This window comes from Vipera berus, assembly GCF_964194415.1.
Source record: "Vipera berus genome assembly, chromosome: 13".
Taxonomy (NCBI): Eukaryota; Metazoa; Chordata; class Lepidosauria; order Squamata; family Viperidae; genus Vipera; species Vipera berus.
The window spans coordinates 2577317-2595138 of NC_138216.1; the positions used below are offsets into that span (position 1 = coordinate 2577317).

Sequence of the window (17822 nt, forward strand, 5' to 3'; positions counted from 1 at the left end):
ATCCAGAAGAAGCTTTATCCCTTCCCTCCCCACCACCTCCGGCCATCTTTTGGCTTAATTGCTCAGAAAAATATTCCCCTCCCCTCCGCATCCCATTGCAATCAATGCAATGAGTAGATAGATATGAGAGCATCTGCAATATCTCATAGATCCATGGAGACATGGAGAAAAAAAGAGAGAGAGAAAGAGAGAGAAAGAAAGAGAAAGAAAGAGAGAGAGAGAGAGAAAGAAAAGAGAGAGAAAGAAAGAAAGAGGGAGAGAGAGGGGGGAGAGAGAGGGAGGGAGAGGGAGAGAAAGAGAGAGGGAGGGAGGGAGGGAGAGAGAGAGAGAGAGAGAGAGAGAGAGAGAGAGAGAGAGAGAGAGAGAGAGAGAGAGAGAGAGAGAGAAGATTTTCAGGTGCTCATCAATGTCTTTGCAGGAAAAATAGATGTCAAGTGACAAGGCCAGGGGAAAAAATGCCACTTACCGGTAATTGAAGATGTCGGATTTGGGGACCTGTGGCCACAGCCAGCTCCAGAGCCTTCGGCAATCTCCGTTCTTCAAAGGGCTGGATATGAAAAACGCTCAGTGACGGCAGGCAGAGGACACAATCTGCTAGCACAGCTGTGCAACCTCTATTTATTTTCGCCCCATGCGAGCCCCCATTGAGACCCAGGGGCACCTGGAAACGCCTGGCGGGACCGTTTGGACTTTCCTGCTCCAGATGGCTAAGGACATCGCTCCTCGGTGGACTCAGAGCTCGGGCAAATTGCAAATATGCTTAGAACACAGAATCATAGGGTTGGAAGGGACCTTAGAGGTCTTCTAGACCAACCCCTGCCCAAGACAGGAGTCCTTATTCCATCCTGAACAAATGGCTCTCCAATCTTTTCATGAAATCTTCCAGTGAAGGAGCACCCACCAGCCTGGGAAGCAAGCTGTTCCACTGCTTAATAGTTCTCACTATTAGGAAATTCCTCCTCATTTCCAGGTTGGCTCTCCCTCTCCCTTCCTCCCTTCCATTGATTAATTGTTCTTGGTTTTTAATTTAATTAATTTTTTAAAAAAATAATTTAAATCTCAGTTTTGATTAATTGTTTAGCGGCATTCGGAAGCTTCTCCTCTTGGTAAACGTCTGGTAATGATTGAATGCAACTTATTTGCACCGCTCCTTCTTTTCGTAGCCTCCGACTTTCGCCCGTTGCCATTATCTGCCAACTACTTAGAGCAGTAGCAACTCTGGCTACTTGAAGATGGGTGGACTTCAACTCCCAGAGGTCTCCAGCCAGTTAAATTTTGTGCCCCATTTATCCAAAGCAACCTTTCTCAACCTTAGCAATTTTAAGATGGGTGGACTTCAACTCCCAGAATTCTCCAGCCAGCACACGGGGGAGTTGAAGTCCACCCATTTCCGAGTAGCGACTATCTGAAGTTACAACGACACTGAAAATAGATGGCTTACAACCGGTCTCCGTACTTACAACTGTTGCAGTATCCCGACATTGCATGGTTGCCTGAGGAATTCTGGGAGTTGAAGTCCGTCCATCTTTAAGTTGCCAAGTTGAGAAACAGTGGCTTAGAGGCATGGCGGCCCCTTCTCCTTGGGTGGGATGACTTAAAGAGAGGGCAGGAGAAGAAAGAAGGAATAGAGTGGGGAAAAGAGATGAAAGACGCTCTTTGCTATGAAGCAGGCCGAGACACACATTTTGGTGGATCTGAGGACAATAGGACCCATCTCTCCAAGAGATGGCCATGAGGAACGTTGAGGCCATTCCCGGCTGATATTTATGTATTTTTATTTATTCATTTATCAAATTTAGGAACCACCCATCTCACTCACAGAGCAACTCTGGGCAATGACTATCAAAAATGTTTCCCCTTGACCTCCCACCATCCATCTTCAGACCAGGTTTATGCTTCAAAATGTCTCTTTGGAAACATCTGACCTTCCGTGTTCCAGAAATGGTGGACACTAGAGAACGGAGCCAAGCTCCCTGGGAGACAATCCACTTCCATATTCTAAAGGATCCCTTGGAAATGTCATGGTCCAAGCCTTCCATCCTTGGTTTCTCATGACTTTCTCTCACCCTCAACCTTCTACTTGCTGCTGAGACTCTCAGACATCTGATGAAGTAAGAAGAAAGACGGCAGCCTTCCCCGAGGTCTTCTCCTCTCGGCTTCGTTAGGTTGCTAGCGGGATCCCAGATCACCAGTGGGATCTGTGCTTCACAACTGCTCTTCATCAACCCAGAAGGTTTTCTGCTGCTCTTCCCAGACTTTATCCTTGATGATCCGAAGAAGATCTTCAATGCTGCTCCACGAATCCATCTCCAACGAGGCGTAAAGGCAGGGTAAGCCCTCCAGTTCCTTCTCGTTCTGACGACAGGTCCTCAGTAATTCCTCCTCCACGTCTGGTTTCGGTAGCAGCTTTCTACGTGACAGAAGAGCCCCACCCCCAAAACAGCTGTTAACCAGATGTGCATGCAGGCAAACATAAGCAAACAGAAACATCCACCTACCTTTGCTGCTCATCAGAACATTGAAAAATACCAGTCCCTCTCTCTCTTTTTCGGCTTAGCCCACCTCACAGCGTAGGAGGAAGAGGAAGTAGTATTAGGTATGTTGGCTGCCTAGAGTTAGTTATAAGAATAATAAAGGCAGGATATAAATAAGTAAATAAAGTAGATGATAGATAGATAGATAGATAGATAGATAGATAGATGATAGATAGATAGATGATAGATAGATAGATAGATAGATAGATAGACAGACAGACAAACAAGACATAGATAGATAGATAGATAGATAGATAGATAGATAGATAGATAGATAGATAGATATAGATAGAGACAAGATAGATAGATAGATAGACAGACAGACAAACAAGACATAGATAGACAAGATAGATAGATACAGACAAGACAGACAGACAGATAGATAGATAGATAGATAGATAGATAGATAGATAGATAGATAGATAGATAGATAGATAGATACATAATGCTCCATTTCGAAGGGAAATGTGGAACAGCTGGTCATCTATGAGTGTTACCTTAGAATCTGAAATGTAGATTGAGGTATATAATGGTTGCTGGAATTGAGTATGGCTAGTTTAATGAAAAGAAGCTTAGGGGGGTGACATGACGGGGGTCTTCCAATATTTGAGGGGCTGCCCCAAAGAAGAGGGGGGGGCAACCTATTCTCCCAAGCACCTGAAGGCAGGACAAGAAGCAACGGATGGAAACTAATCAAGGAACTAAGGAGAAATTTCCTGACAGTGAGAACAATTAACCAGCTCTATTATTCTGAAATTCTGGAGTTATTGAAATCTGGGCAGTATTTATGGGTACCCCAAGACTCCATCCCGAAACAAAGAATCCCTTATTTCTGTTTCTCCCCCCAAAAGAAAACGATGGAGCACGGGATACATTTCCTTTTCTTTTTTTCCAAGCCCCATGCTTTCCCTCTTGCAGTCACCATTTCTTGTACCTTATGAATTTGACTGAAGGTGCTTCCCCAGAAAAGGGGGAAGTGCAGTGTGAAGGGAATTGTTGCTCAGCCATTCTTAGATTAAAAGGTTCAAGTTTAGAGAAAAGAGGGTCGAGAAGATATATGACTAAAATCGATGAGACAATTAGCTCCAACTGATTTATGTCTCATTAATTTCTGACATAATCACTGTGAACTTTCCCTGGATCGGGAATAGTAATTTCAAGAGTGGGAGCCCCCAAGACAGCGACCAGCCATCCATTTCAGCCAAGGAAGGCTTCACCCATGAATCGGATTTTCCTTAAAAATCCTTCGTTCTCTCCCAAGATGTCTTAGACATCTGTATTTTTCTTTTTTTTTAATTAAAGAGTTTTACAAAAACAAAATTTTACAATATATCCCCAAATCCCTCCCACCCCAAACCCACCCACTTCCCCCCCCACTTCCCAGAGCTAAATACAGGATTATAGTTACAATACTCATATTCTAAATAAAAATTATGCATAATATACAATTAACCAAATTCATAATGTGCTTTAACTCCCCTTTAACATAACTACAAACAAAGTACCAATAACAAAAGACATCTGTATTTTTCAAACGTTATTTTCCTGAACATTACCGGTAGTTCTAGACTTATGGCTACAACTCAGCCCAAAATTAAGCAAGACAGGTGTTACGGGAGTTTTGCTCCAATTTTGCGATGTTTCCTGCCACGATTGTTAAATGAATCACTGCAATTGTTAAGTTACTAAGTGATTCCGGCTTCCCCCATTGACTTTGCTTGTCAGGAGGTCACAAAAAGAGGACCCCGGGACTTGGCAATGGTCATAAAGGCGAGCCAGTTGCCAAGCATCTGGAATTGGATCCAGGGATACTGCAATGGTCATTAAGTGTAAAAAACGGTCCTAAGCACACACCCCTTTTTTTTAAAGTGCTTCGTCACTTGGAATAGCCACTAAATGAACGATTGTAAGTCAAGGCCTACCTGTAGACAGTTGCCTCCTCTTAAAAACCTTTTAACATGCAAACAGGGCATGAATCGATGTTTAGTTTTCGGGCAACCAGCATCGATGCTAGAGCTAATGAACTAAACAAAATAGCCGTGCCTGAATTTGATCGCTCAAATGCTGTATTTCTGAGGCTGAAGTGAAAAGGCTGCTGCAATTCATGGCTTGCTAACCCTGAGCGCCTCCGTTGCCAAGAAGAAATGCAATATAACTAAACGTGTCCACCACGTAGTATTGTTTATGGTTCTCCAGTGTTTATTTACAGATAACTTACAGATCCTTTCAATCTTCCGTGGGGTAGAGCATGACTGAGTAATAATTTGCTATTGATTTTCTATTATGTTTACACTTTGGCTGGTTTTCATTGTCATGTTCTGGAGACACTTCCATTTGTTTCCTGAAATTGGAGAGTTCAAGTCTCTTTCTACTTATCCAATTCATTGTTTTACAACATAAAATTTTATTACGACTGACCATTTCGGTGGGGGGGGGGGAAAGTAAACCCGGGCAAGGAGGAAGAAGATCCAGATTTACAGAAGGCCAGTAAAGAGAGGAAAGATGGATAAAGGGAAGCCCTTGAGTTATGGCCACAGTTGGGACAGAAGTTCCCATGATAAGTCCTTGCAATTGTGAATCAAGTCGGACCCGATTTTACGGCGTTTTTACAGAAGCCGTTAACTGAGTCACCATGGCTGTTAAGTGGACCACTCAGTTGTTAAATGAATCACTTGATCATTGAGTGAATCCAGCGTCCCCAAGGGATGTTTTTTTGCTAGAAACTGGCAAAAATGGTCACAACTTGCAATCACATGACCGCAGGGCATTGCAGCAGTTGTAACTGCGAGCCAGTTGCCAAGCATCTGAATTGCGATCACATGACTGTGAGAGCCGGCGGTGTGATGGTCTCAAGTGTGACTGCAGGTCCTACGCTGTCATAACCGTGAGCCATTGTTAAACCAACAGTCGTAAGTCACGGACTAGCCGTATGTGCAATCATCAAATCACAGAATTAAATTTTGCTCTGTTTTCAAATCACATCAGTTCAGTTCATAGGAACTTTTGTCTAGTTTTCTAATAAAATGATATTGCAGTAGAATAGGAATAGAACAGAATAGAACAGAATAGAACAGAACAGAACAGAACAGAATAGAATAGAATAGAATAGAATAATGATAGAGTAGAGTAGAGTAGAGTAGAGTAGAGTAGAGTAGAGTAGCGTAGCATAGAATAGAATAGAATAGAATAGAATAGAATAGAATAGAATAGAATAGAATAGAATAGAATAGAACAGAATAGAATAGAATAGAATAGAATAGAACAAGCTTAATAAATATTTGTAAAAGTAATGAAGGCAGATACAAACAAACAAATGGAATCTAGCTTTTGTTTTCTCAACAAGGTTTTTTTTCCTGCCTTGTAATTTCATTTGAACGGTTATCATGCAAATTTATACCAACAGGTAGAAAAGCAATCGCTTGCCAGATTTTGATTCTGGGGTCATCCAAGCCAGGCTTAACATCTGGAGGGCCGGGAAACATATGGCAGCCTTGTCTACTCTGTGCTTTCCAGATGTGTTTGCGCTTATAGCTCTGCCAGCCACAACACACAAAGGGCCTGATTTCCCAGAATTGGCACCAATGGCCAACCCTGATTTTAAATCATCAGTTGCAACAAGGGTTGTGTGGATTTTATTTTAATTCCTTTTGCCTTCCTCCACAAAATCTCCATCTCATCATTTATTTATTTTTTACTCCCAAACAGAAAGAAAGAACTTTGAAGCAAACAGGTTCAGATGTGCAATTCCTAGGGGAAAAAAAAAGAGACAGAAGCATCTCCAAGACATAGGTGCCAAAGTACACTAGGACTAGGTAGCGATTGCCTTGGTAAGGACCCTTTTCATTTGTGCAGCTGTTTTGCCCGCTCCGCATTTCTGCAGCGGGCAAAGCATCCCTCTATTTCTTTCCTCTCGCCCATCCTTCCTTGTGGCGTGACCGAGACGTACCTGAATTTCTTGATATTTTTCTCGGAGACTTTAATAAAGAGAACAATGGGATATATCTTGGCTTTGATTAAATCTTTTGTGCAGCTGATGCCGAGTTCGAGCAGGCAGTGTTTGTTCTGTCAACACAAAAGTCAGGGAGAGGACTTTGGTTAAGCACATCGGTTGGGGGGTGGGGGCAGATTTAGACACACACACACACACACACACACACACACACACACACACACCATCTCGAACAGGATCAGACAAATTGGAAGCCCTTGATTGCGCATCTGACACGGCTGGTTTTCATCAAGGGCAGATTATTGCGCTCCAGATTCCCAGGGATTTTAGAAACCACTCCTGTTCCCGCCTTGCTGTAGCACCAGCAAGAACTTCTTTTCATCCTCCTGCGAGGTAGGCCAGACAAGAGGCATTGCCAGGAATACTAGCTCTGTCTTTTTTGTAAGGTGAGCAGACGTGGGAAAGTATTTCTCCCTTGTCAGCCTATCCTCCAAAGCCCCTGAAGGCAGGACAAGAAGCAACGGGTGGGAGCTAATCAAGGAGAGACGCAACCTGGAACTAAGAGAGAAATTTCCTCTCACTGAGAACAATGAACCAGTGGAACCACCTGCCTCCAGAAGTTGTGGGTGCTCCATCACTGGAGGTTTTCAAGAAGAGACTGGACAGCCATTGGTCTGAAATGGAATAGGTCCTCCTGCTTGAACAGGGGGTTGGACTAGATGACCTCAAAGGTCCCTTCCAACTCTGTTATTCTGATCTTGTTACAGGTAGTCTTCAATTTATGACACCCCCTCCCCAGCCCCCCCACCTCGCCCTCACCCCACCCCCTCACACCGGTCTGGGGAAACTGATAGCTTTGACAAGATTATGGAAGCAAGGCCAGCTGCGGTCTGGGGGGAAATATACAATACACCTCAGGGTGCCTCCGATCAAAGAATGTCGATTGGCGGCCCCCAGGGGGAGGGCGTTCTCTGTGGGCGCGCCAGACCTGTGGAACCGCTTGCCGGCTGAGCTCCGGATGGCCCCCGACCTCCTCTTCTTCCGGCGGGATCTAAAAACTTATTTATTCGAGCAATCCGACCTGGTTTGATGGGTTAGGGTTGGGGTTTTAATATGTCTTTTAATTACTGTTTTATATTCGGGCATAATATTTAATTGTTTTTTTAACTTTGGAATTTCGTTTTTTATATTTATTGCCCTCTACACCGCCCTGAGTCCTTCGGGAGAAGGGCGGTATAAAAATATAATAAATAAATAAATAAATAAATAAATAAATAAATAAATAAATAAATAAATAAATAAATAAAGCAAGCCCGTGATGATTTTTGCACCAAGAAAAGGGGGGTGGGGGTGGGGAGGAATACATGTTCTTTCCTTCTATTTCATGCCAGCTGTGCCTATTGCATTTATGTTGCAAAAGGACTGGAAACCGTACCTTGGCAGCAACGGCCCCAATATTTGCTGGGAAAATACATTCGTAAGTGTGTGGGTTTTTTTCTCGCGAATAGATTATTGTCTCCGTCGAGTGCCTCCTGAAGAATTCCTCCTTGGTTATGATGTCTGGGAGAGAAGGAGCGAAACAAACAAATGAAAAAAAAAACGAGGTTAAAGAGAAAGCTGGAATGGCACAGGGTGGACGCCGGGACGAAGAGTCACCCAACTGAATGGACATTCCGGAGTTCATGTCCTGGCTTCGTCCTCACCGGCTTCCCACGTTGGCTCTGCTTGTCAGAAGGCCGTAAAAAGGGGATCACGTGATTCCCCCCCCCCAGGACACACCACAAGCGTCATAAATATGAGTCAGCTGCCAAGTGCCTGAATTTTGGTCACGTGAGCCTGGGGATGCTGCAATGGTCATAAGTGTGAAAAATGGACATAGGTCACCTTTTTCAGTGCTGTTGTAACTTCAGTCACTACATGAGCTGTTGTAAGTCAAGGACTTCCTGTATTGGTGAAAGAAATCTTGCAAGCCCAGATCTGTCTGTCTATCTGTCCGTCCATCCATTCACTCATCCATTCATCTATCTGTATCTCCCTCCCTCCATCCACCCATCAATCTCTCTCTCTTTCTCTCTCTCTCTCATCTATATATCTTTATTAAAAGTTTTAAGAACAATAATAAGACCTAATATAAGCCAAGTTGGAAAAGAGAGAAATAACAGAAAAAGCTACAAGTGCAATTAAGAAAAAAAAAAAAGAAAAGAGAAAAAAAGAGAAAGATTTTAAGATATAAACAAGCAGCTTCCAATATTCTTCACACAGTTATAAGGACGATTATACCCTAACCTTTCTCTCTAAAATTACATCATAACTCTCTCCTTTTTATAATCTGTCCTGTCTAATCATTAAAACCATCAATCAAAAATTCCTTTCCCCCCTCATTTTTGCACTAAAAAATTAAAAAAACAAAACCTAAGGGAGCAAATCTGGGTTGCTTTGAGACTGTCCTATGGGCAGCTGGACTTAATTTTTGAAAAATTAAAACCAGGGGGATGTGGGGAAGCCTTTCTGTATCTTTTGAGCGTGTGAAATTCAGAGCTAGCCTGGCTTTACTGCAGCCAACAACACCTTTCGCTTCAACCCCATGGAGTCGAGGGTCTCTCTTGCCTAAGGGATCAGATTGGGGCAGGCCTGACACCATGTCTCCCAAGTGATATTTCCAGTGCCTTCCCCATTGCAAGAATGAAATTAGAGCTGTTTTGGAGTCAGAGGGCATGTGGGTCACTGTTTCCCCCCATCCCTACCAAGAAAGGGTCCCCTGCAACCATAGGGGTAGAGGAGGGGAGACAGGCCCGGCCACAAGTGGCAGAAATAGGACTCCGTTGACAAACACACAGGAGAAACCATCGCCATGCCTATTATCCTTGGATTCGGCAGCCGAAGGCTTTAGCTGGCGGAGAAGGTGTTTATCCTGGAGCTAGTTAAATCTGGTGAACTTAAGTATGACCTATTTCGAGGAAGAAGGTACGCCGGGACAGGTTGGGAAGAAGAAACGATGTCTGTGTAATTGCTAGCCCCTGTTGTGGTGTCAAGATTCTTTGGAGAGACAGCGTTTCAACAAAGAGGCGTACAAGGCCTGCAAAGGGGCTGGATAAACGGCAACGTATAAAAAGGCAGTAATCACACAGGAATTGGATCAAAGCAAAGGCTTTTCTTTTCAGCGGCCTCTCCTTAGCAGCAGGCAGGAAAAAAAAATGTGTTTCTGGGACTTTCAGAAAGAAAACAGGGAGATAATGGCCAGTTCACAAGCTCCTTCCCAGTCTGAAGACTGTATTTGGCCCCTTTCACGACAGGGAGACGTAACAAATGCACACCCCTTGCTGTCTCCCTCGGATCAGTTGGCATGGACAATTTATTACTTAACCACAATTAATCAATCAGAACAGAGCTGAATGGAAGCTTGGAGGTCTTCTAGTCCAACCCCAGGTTTACCTGGTTTGCATGAGTTGGGAAGAAAGGAAGGGAAGGAAGGGAGGGAGGGAGGGAGGGAGGAAAGCAAAAGGGGAAAAGAAAGAAGCAAAAATGAAAACTAGAAAAAATATGCTTCTGATTTCTGGGGAATTCTGGGAGTTTACATACCTTAAAGTTGCCAGGTTTGGGAAACATCGGGTTAGATGGAGACAGATTGGCTTTAGACAAGGACCCCAGGATTACCTGGTTTGCATAAGTTGAACTCCAGGGCTCCTCCAGAGTTGAGAAGCTTTTGGACCAAGGTCTTGGCAAGCATTGTGGGGCTGAAGAGGACGGGACGCCGGCAGTCACAGTGGGTGGGCTTCACCAAGCTGTACGGGATCAGACTGAAGCTCTTATTGATCTCGGTCACGGAATCAAACTCTGCAGGAAGAAGATTTTTATGCCACTGTAAGCCATCCTAGAATGAGCGGGCAGCCCAACGAGAGGCTGGTTCCATCAAACGAACATCGGAGAACCAGAGATCGGATGTTACCTTGATGAATGAAGACAACTTGGTTAGAAAACCCCTGGGATCACCCTGCTGGCATGGTTCCAGACCAGGTTCAAGGTGTTAAGGGACAACCTCATTGGGCAATTAGTCCTTCAGCTTTGCTAACTAAGAAAAAGAGGTTCCCTCCACTTCACCCCCAAACCACTGTACCTTCAAATCTTTCCAGGAGAGCCTTTGTCACCGTAGGCAGTTCCGATTTCACCCGGCTGTCTTTCGAAGTGACGATGCGGACCCGTTCACTGCTATTCATGCGCTTGTATTTGTTTTCGGACCTGCTGACAAACTGGAAGTGGAGATTCAGGTTGGGTCAAGGGGTGAGTCAAGGCTGTCTTTCCTGTCTGGTCTGGACCTAGTAAGGCTGGCAATCAGAGAGCTAGACCTGCTCTTTTAATTTGACTCTGGGGTCCCCGATTGTTGTAGTTGTTGTTACCTGCAAGATCTGGCCCAAAAGGAAACTGGCTCTGGAGAGACGAGGGCTTGTTTTGGATTCACTGGGAGATGCAAGTTCGTCTGGTTGCAGCGTAGTCTAAGAGCAACAGAAAGAAGGAGGAAGGAAGAAGGAAGAGGGAAGAAGGAAGAAGGAAGAAGAGGAGGAAGCAGGAGGAAGGAGAAGGAAGAAGGTGGAAGAAGAAGAAGAAGAAGAAGAAGAAGAAGAAGAAGAAGAAGAAGAAGAAGAAGAAGAAGAAGAAGAAGAAGAAGAAGAAGAAGAAGAAGAAGATGATATGTAGGTCAGAATCCCATAACGCCAAAATGAATTTATGGGATGTAGAAGTAGGAATGTTGAGAAGAGGGGATCGCCATATTTGGAGGCCCTCAAGATGGAGAAAGTTGACTTGATGAGAGCAACGTCCACCACCCATAATGAATGTAAACATAATACCTCTTTTAGAATGGATGGGAATGACCCACGAGACAAAAACAAAGGGATGGAAGAATGATGGGTGAAGAGGACAACCATCCCAAGCCAGGGAGAACTTACTCGTGACATCCCATAGACACTGTCTGTATCTTCTTTGCTTCCTCTGTTCATAAGTCGCTGGAGTTTTACTAGGAGCAGCTGCTGGGCTCTGTAAAGGAGAGTTGGGAAGGATCAGAGGTGGTGCCAAGGAAGGCATCCAGCATGACCACCCTCAGTTGGCGCCCTTCTTCCTCCCTTTGAATGGCCAAGCAGCTTGGACCAAGCTCCAGGCAGCCCTATTATAAAGAAAGAAGAACTAGCCTGCCTACAGTGCCGTGGGATGGACAATATTTGCCCAAATTTAAACTCTTGGAGTACCTTAAGAAATCTGCAAGGAGAACCTCATTGTCATGGAGGCAACAAGGCAACCACAAGGAGGTCCAAAAAGTGAAGGTGGCCACCACAAACATGCAAGGCAAGCCTTTCCCTTTTCCTATGTGGGTCACATCACCTGCACGAGTCTTGGCTTCAGCCTCGTCTCATTGGCACCCGAAGAAAGCCACGGAGACAATCTTGGAGGCTGGTGTTTGGGGGGGTTGCAGCATACCAGCTTCCCGTAACATGTCCTCGTGGCTGGTATCTTGAGTTTTGAGCCCCTATCCCATGTGCACCCCCTGCCCTTTGGAGCTCCCCTGTGCCCGGGTGGGGACACTCACCTGCTGTAATTGGGGACCGTTCCCGTCTCCTCATCTTTGTTGGTGACAGGATGGACTCTGGCACAAAACCACTCACATTTCCCCTGGTACATGGTGTCAAGGACGTGCAAGATTTCGTCACATTTCACTGAGAGTGAGCAGCAGTCCAGGTGGCTGGAGATGCTGAGGTTCAGCCGGATGTAGAAGGAGTCTCCGGAGGTGATCAGACCTTCTTCCATTTCCGAAAGCAGCTTTCGATAACCTAGAGGTTCCATGAAATGAGGAAGCTCCTTGGTCCTTGGATTCCCCCATGTTGGGTAGGAGCATCTCCATCTTAAAATTGCCAGGATTGAATTCTTATTGTGATTGTTCCACTGGTACAATAGTGCCCATCCATCTTGTCAACTCAACATCAGAATAACAGAGCTGGAAGGGACCTCGGAGGTCTTCTAGTCCAACTCCCTGCTCAAGCAGGAGACCCTATAGTGTCCAATCTCTACTTAAAAACTTCCAGTCTTGGAGCACTCATTCTGGAGGCAAACTGTTCCACTGATTAATTGTCGTCACTGTACAAAAAATTTCTCCTTAGTTCTAGGAAACATCAAATTCCCCATTGCACAGTTCTGAATTTGGGGCAGAGGGATCAACTCTGGAAACCATCTCTACTACCAACTCCGCATCTCCAACTTTTAGGGGTGATCATGAAAATAAACAAGAACTTGGTTTTATTTTTATTTTTTAAAAAAATTGTAATGGATCATTTTGGCTTTCAAAGACCAATTTTCCCGTCCCTTTATCCGGCCCCCAGATCCTCAAGATAAATAGGCTACTTGTCCGAAGGTTTAAAAGCACGGTATCTCACCTTCATGATTTGGTTTGCAATGCAATGTAACTGGTCCACTACATCTCTGAATTGTCCAGTGAATTTCTTCTTTTGTGCAAGTCTCCAGGGGAACACTCATATTTTCTCCTCGGATGCAGCCCTCCACCTGTTGATAGCAACACAGCTTTATTCTCCCTCCAGGCAATTAATTCTACTTACTAAATTACACAGCTATCATCTCCACCCACCCTGGTCTTCAATAACAGCATAATGTGATTTGGTTGTATAGATTTTTCTTCTTCTTGAAGGGAATAGAATGAAGAGACGGCTGATGCCTCCAATATGAACCTTCCTTTAAAGGTGGTGTTTTTTTTTTGTTTTTTTTTTAAAGTTAAAAACTCTGCCCCAGGCAACACAGACCTTGGTTACAGCAAGCAAGGAAGAAAAATAAGAAGAGTTCACTTGAAAGAAATGGCCATCCTTAGGGATGTTTGTGGGAATGACTAGAAGATATGGAGGCCTCACCAGAAGCAGTTGATACCCTTCCCGGAGGCCAGCTTTCTCTGCTGTGGAGTTGACCTTCACAGAATGGACAAAGCTTCCTTTGATGTTCCCTCCCAGCAAACTGATCTCTGAGCTCAGAGTGTCCCCGTTGACGACTACTTGATGGACGGCGTGGAAGACATTGTGGAGGCGTCCAACCGAAGTCACCGAGGGACGGAAGGGCCTGTGTCAACAAAAGAGGGGCTAAGCTTGTAAGCCGCCCTGAGTCTTCGGAGAAGGGCGGGATATGAATAGAATTAAAATAAATAAATAAATAAATAAGTTCTTCTTGGCTTCTCAGTCATCACCCGGAGAAAGGGCTGAGATTGGCGAGGGGGGAAGCAGCGGTTCCCAGGCTAAAAAGAACAGTTGCATCCACGTATCTCAGATGCCTGGCAAGTCCATCAAGGGATTAGCCAAGTATTTGTTCATTCAGGAGGAGAAATTCAAGGCTTTAAATTCTGGAACGTAGCTATGGATGAAGGCTATGGCTTCTTCACAGGCAACCTACAATCCATCTGCTACGTTAACAGTTTCATTCTTGACTGCAATGATGCCTCTCGTCTAACCAAGTTGCATCTGAGATTCTTTTGCCAAAGTCAAGAGAGGCAGTAGGAGATTTAGAAAGATGTGGGACTGGAAACTACACCAGCTGCTGCTCTTTGGGTCACCTCCAGTCATGGGTCTTTTTGCTTCAAAAAGTGCCACAAGAGAAATTCCTAAGAACTTCCTAAGTAGCTGGAACTTGAGGTAGGAACAAAAAAAGTTGGCGAAATCGCAAGTAGAGCTTGGCACAGTATTAATAGGAACTCAGGCTCAGGATACATAAAGCAGGAAATGAAACAATGGCAATAGACTTCTGAAATATCTAGAGTGTGCAAAAAAAAAAAAAGCTTTATGACCTTTCAAAAGTTAGCTTGAATACCAGCACCAGGAACTTGCAAATCATTCCAGTTCTCTACCCTCCAAGCTTTATTTCTCTCTATCTTTCTGATCTAACATGAATTTATGTCAACTGATTTATTCTTCAGAAGAATGAAAGAACGGTTTTTCTGGATGCTACCATTGATGATATCAGGAGGGGTACCACAATCCCTACGTGACAGCCCTTCCAGGGCATTCTATAGTAATCCCCCCCCCAGCAATGGTATAATCCAAGAAAAAGCCGTGTTACAATTCCATGTTGCCGAGTATCTAAAGCAGACTAGAAGTAACAGCGGTTGCACCTCCAGCCAACCTTCTCCAGCGTACCTTTCCAGAGAGAATTTCCTGAAAATGGAATTGACTTGTTCCAGGTCCAGCCCTTCGGAATGGTGGGAGGATGAGGAAGAAGGGAGTGAGGAATACCTGTCAGGAACGTCATCTGAAAAAGGAAGTGTGGAATAAATAAATTCACAAAACGGATGGATATGGAAGGAAAAAAATATATCCCTCTTAAAGAAAGGGCAACAGGAATAAAATTGGGTTGGAATATAGACAGGACTCGAAGTATTTGTCTGGATGGATTATCTTTGGGTTGAGAAATAAATGGTAAGGAGACTTTCCAGATCAGATTGTCTCCTGGTGACCTTCTTATGGACTTTTCTGGATAGCAGCAACTTCTGACTGACCTTGACTGAGTTCAGAAGTTGAAAGACCTTCTGGAAGAAAGCAGTTGGCACACTAGTATTCTACTGTTGCCAAAAAGCCTACGTGAAGATGTCCTAAGTGACCAGGAACAGCCTGCCTACTCAGTCCAGGTAGGAACTGTGGATGGACAATTTGTTATTCTTCTAATAGGTCTTTATCTTTCAACTGGAGTAGGGCTGAGCCGCCTTTCAAGCAGAGGTTCTACATAAAGTACCGGGAGGTCGAAGTAAGAAGATCATCTCTGTCTGTCAGATGATGTTTCTCAGAATGCTGGTCTTGAAAAAGAAGAACATCTTCCAAATTTCTTACCTTCTAACTCCAGAGCATCACAGCCAAAGCTGTCATCATCTTCGGTCAAACTGGAATAAAGAAATACATATTGCTTTCTCTCTCTCTTTCTCTCCATGATCTCTCGTTTGGACATCTTAATATCCCTCAGCAGGTAGCCCAAATCTTGGAATCAGAACATCTCTGATATAGGAAGTGGTGGCCAGAAGTGGCCAGGGAAGAGGGAGCAGGTGCCAAGAGAGACAGATGGGTAGGTGAAGGGAAGGAGACAAGATTGGAAAAGATGACACCGTGACTGGGACACAACTGGACCACAAAATCTTTCCAAAGAGAAGGAGACATCAGGCCCTGGGAAGGAGTCATGATGCTCTCCGAAGAAGAAGATTCGGCTATTCTTATCATTTCCAGCTCTTGCCTTTGAAATATGACAATCTGCTGCACAGATGGCCCTAATATTATTTTGGAGCTACGTTGCTGTTATTACTACTATTATTATTCAAAATGAGAAGGGTTTTCAGGTGATTGTAACAGTAAAATGGCACTGATTGCTTTACCAAATGCAAGCAAACCCATTTGAACATTTTCTTCCACATTCCTTCTGTGGGCCTCTGCCACAAGGGTGTGTGTGTGTGTGTGTGTGTGTGTGTGTGTGTGTGTTTGTGTGCATGGTCTGTGTCCTTTTGCTAATGTTAGCACCTGCACTATATTTTCTAGCATTGCAAGAGAAGAATGGACACCACCTAGAAAAAAAATGCTACTTCCTTCAGGATGTTGGGGGCAGGAGCGAACTACATGTTACACACAACGCTCCCAATTTTTGAAAAGAAAAGAAGCTTCTGGAGGCTGTGATTGGAAGGAGAGGAGCAGCCAAGGAGAAGGAATGTATATAAATCTTTCTGGGTTCACTTTTTGTACTTGGAATGGCTCCTGCAGGGATCATAACAGAGAAGATGGATCTCTTCTCCACCGTAGGAATTGAGGATTATATACCAACACATTCAGTGCCCTCTTCCAGTCACGGCCACCTGAAACTGGCTGCTTTTTTTATTTCCAAACATCAGATGAATGTTACCTGCACTTGTAAGAAAGGTCTAATTCGGCCCTTAAAATTGTCCCAGTAAATCAGATCAAGGAACGCTCGACAGAGGTAGGAGAATGTTGAATAAATGATAACGCTTGCCTTGGATCACGTTATGCCATCAATAAAATCATATAAGAAATGTTTTCCTCTTGCACGATCGGGGGGAAAAGCAGTTTCCACAGCATATTTTCATTTGGGATGATTAAAACTTGCAATCCCTACACACCTTTGACACCACACCGTAGTTACCTACTGGCTGGAATGGGCCGAGCATGGTAACCCTCTCCTGTGTTATCCTCCTGGTGATAAAACGTCACCTAAGATACTTGTGATTGAATTCTCTGATTTTTAATTTCCCCCCCCCCTTTTTTTTTTTAAAAAAAAAAGAAAGTTTAACACCGGCTGCAGGGATTTTAAATTGGCTCAAGGTAATGGAATTGAAAAAGGTTGTAATTGCCTTCAGGGCAGAGTGGAGAAATGCCACAATGTCATCTCGCATCTGAGTTTCTCCTCAATCAGACCGAGATCGTTTCTGGAGGTAGGGATTGAGCCGGAGAAAGGATCCAGGGAAATTGGGCTCAACAATTGTCTGCCTGGGGGATAAATCTGGCTGGTTTATGTATGTAACCCAGTATTTGACCTGGAGTCTATCAGTTTTACAGAGAACCCTGGAAAGAGACCATGATTCAAAAGCAGAATGACGGTACGCGGAGAAGAGACTGTACAGAGGTAAGAAAAAGAAAGGTGAGAGAACCCCCATATATAATGGTGACCCGCAAACAAACCTACCTTTCTTCCTAGTTGGCCAAGGGACATTTACCTTGAGTGAGGGACATCTTTGTTCCTTCGGAGAATGGAATCATTCCCTGGAGGCTCCGGAGTGGTGGACATAATGCTGGCGCAGCGATATCTCAGGGTTTGCTGGGTTTCCGAAGGAAAGGCCAAGGAAAGAAACAAAGGCAAGTCATCCATGGTGCAATCACGCCCATCTTGGCGAGTTTCCTGCCTCAGCGGAAAAGACGCTTGCTTGTAAACAAATCATACCTCTGCGTCTACTAGCTTTAACACTCCATTCTGTTGTTGTCATGGAATGTGGTCTGGATTCCCAGGAGGGAGGGAAGGGAGGGGCTGTATTCCAGTGGAGCAAGAGACAGCCCAGATGAGATAGTTTGTGTGGGAGAAAGTGGGTAAAGACCGCTCCTCCTCCGTGGCTCCCATGGGGCAATGGTACGTTTTATTTTGGTAAGGTTTCTGCCTGAAGGTGACGAGCAATAAAGAAACCTGCTCACACGAATTGCAGTGTGCCTTTCTTGGTTTCTGGGAGCCCGACAGTCGTGTCCCACTGTTATGGTTTCCATCCACCGAGTCCTTTAATTCTATTCAGAATTAGGAATAGAATTTAGGAGGGTGGCTATAAT

The 17822-nt window shown here is 44.4% G+C and overlaps 1 protein-coding gene across 3 annotated transcripts in view; it reads right to left on the bottom strand.

The window, feature by feature from the left end:
• Positions 1-446: 446 nt before the first annotated feature.
• The window catches only part of CARD11 (caspase recruitment domain family member 11), a 42077-nt gene continuing 24701 nt past the window's right edge, over positions 447-17822 (bottom strand). For all 3 annotated transcript variants that reach the window (XM_081338185.1, XM_081338184.1, XM_081338186.1), the window contains 14 exons: positions 17225-17325; positions 15345-15394; positions 14658-14769; positions 13389-13590; positions 12903-13029; positions 12062-12302; positions 11427-11514; positions 10878-10973; positions 10598-10730; positions 10138-10317; positions 7919-8043; positions 6481-6596; positions 1461-2410; positions 447-547 (listed from right to left, as the gene is read on the bottom strand). In XM_081338185.1, coding sequence (XP_081194311.1) covers positions 2206-2410; positions 6481-6596; positions 7919-8043; positions 10138-10317; positions 10598-10730; positions 10878-10973; positions 11427-11514; positions 12062-12302; positions 12903-13029; positions 13389-13590; positions 14658-14769; positions 15345-15394; positions 17225-17325 — 1776 coding nt within the window. In that variant the 3' untranslated portion in view covers positions 447-547; positions 1461-2205. The remainder of the gene's footprint in view (positions 548-1460; positions 2411-6480; positions 6597-7918; positions 8044-10137; positions 10318-10597; positions 10731-10877; positions 10974-11426; positions 11515-12061; positions 12303-12902; positions 13030-13388; positions 13591-14657; positions 14770-15344; positions 15395-17224; positions 17326-17822) is intronic.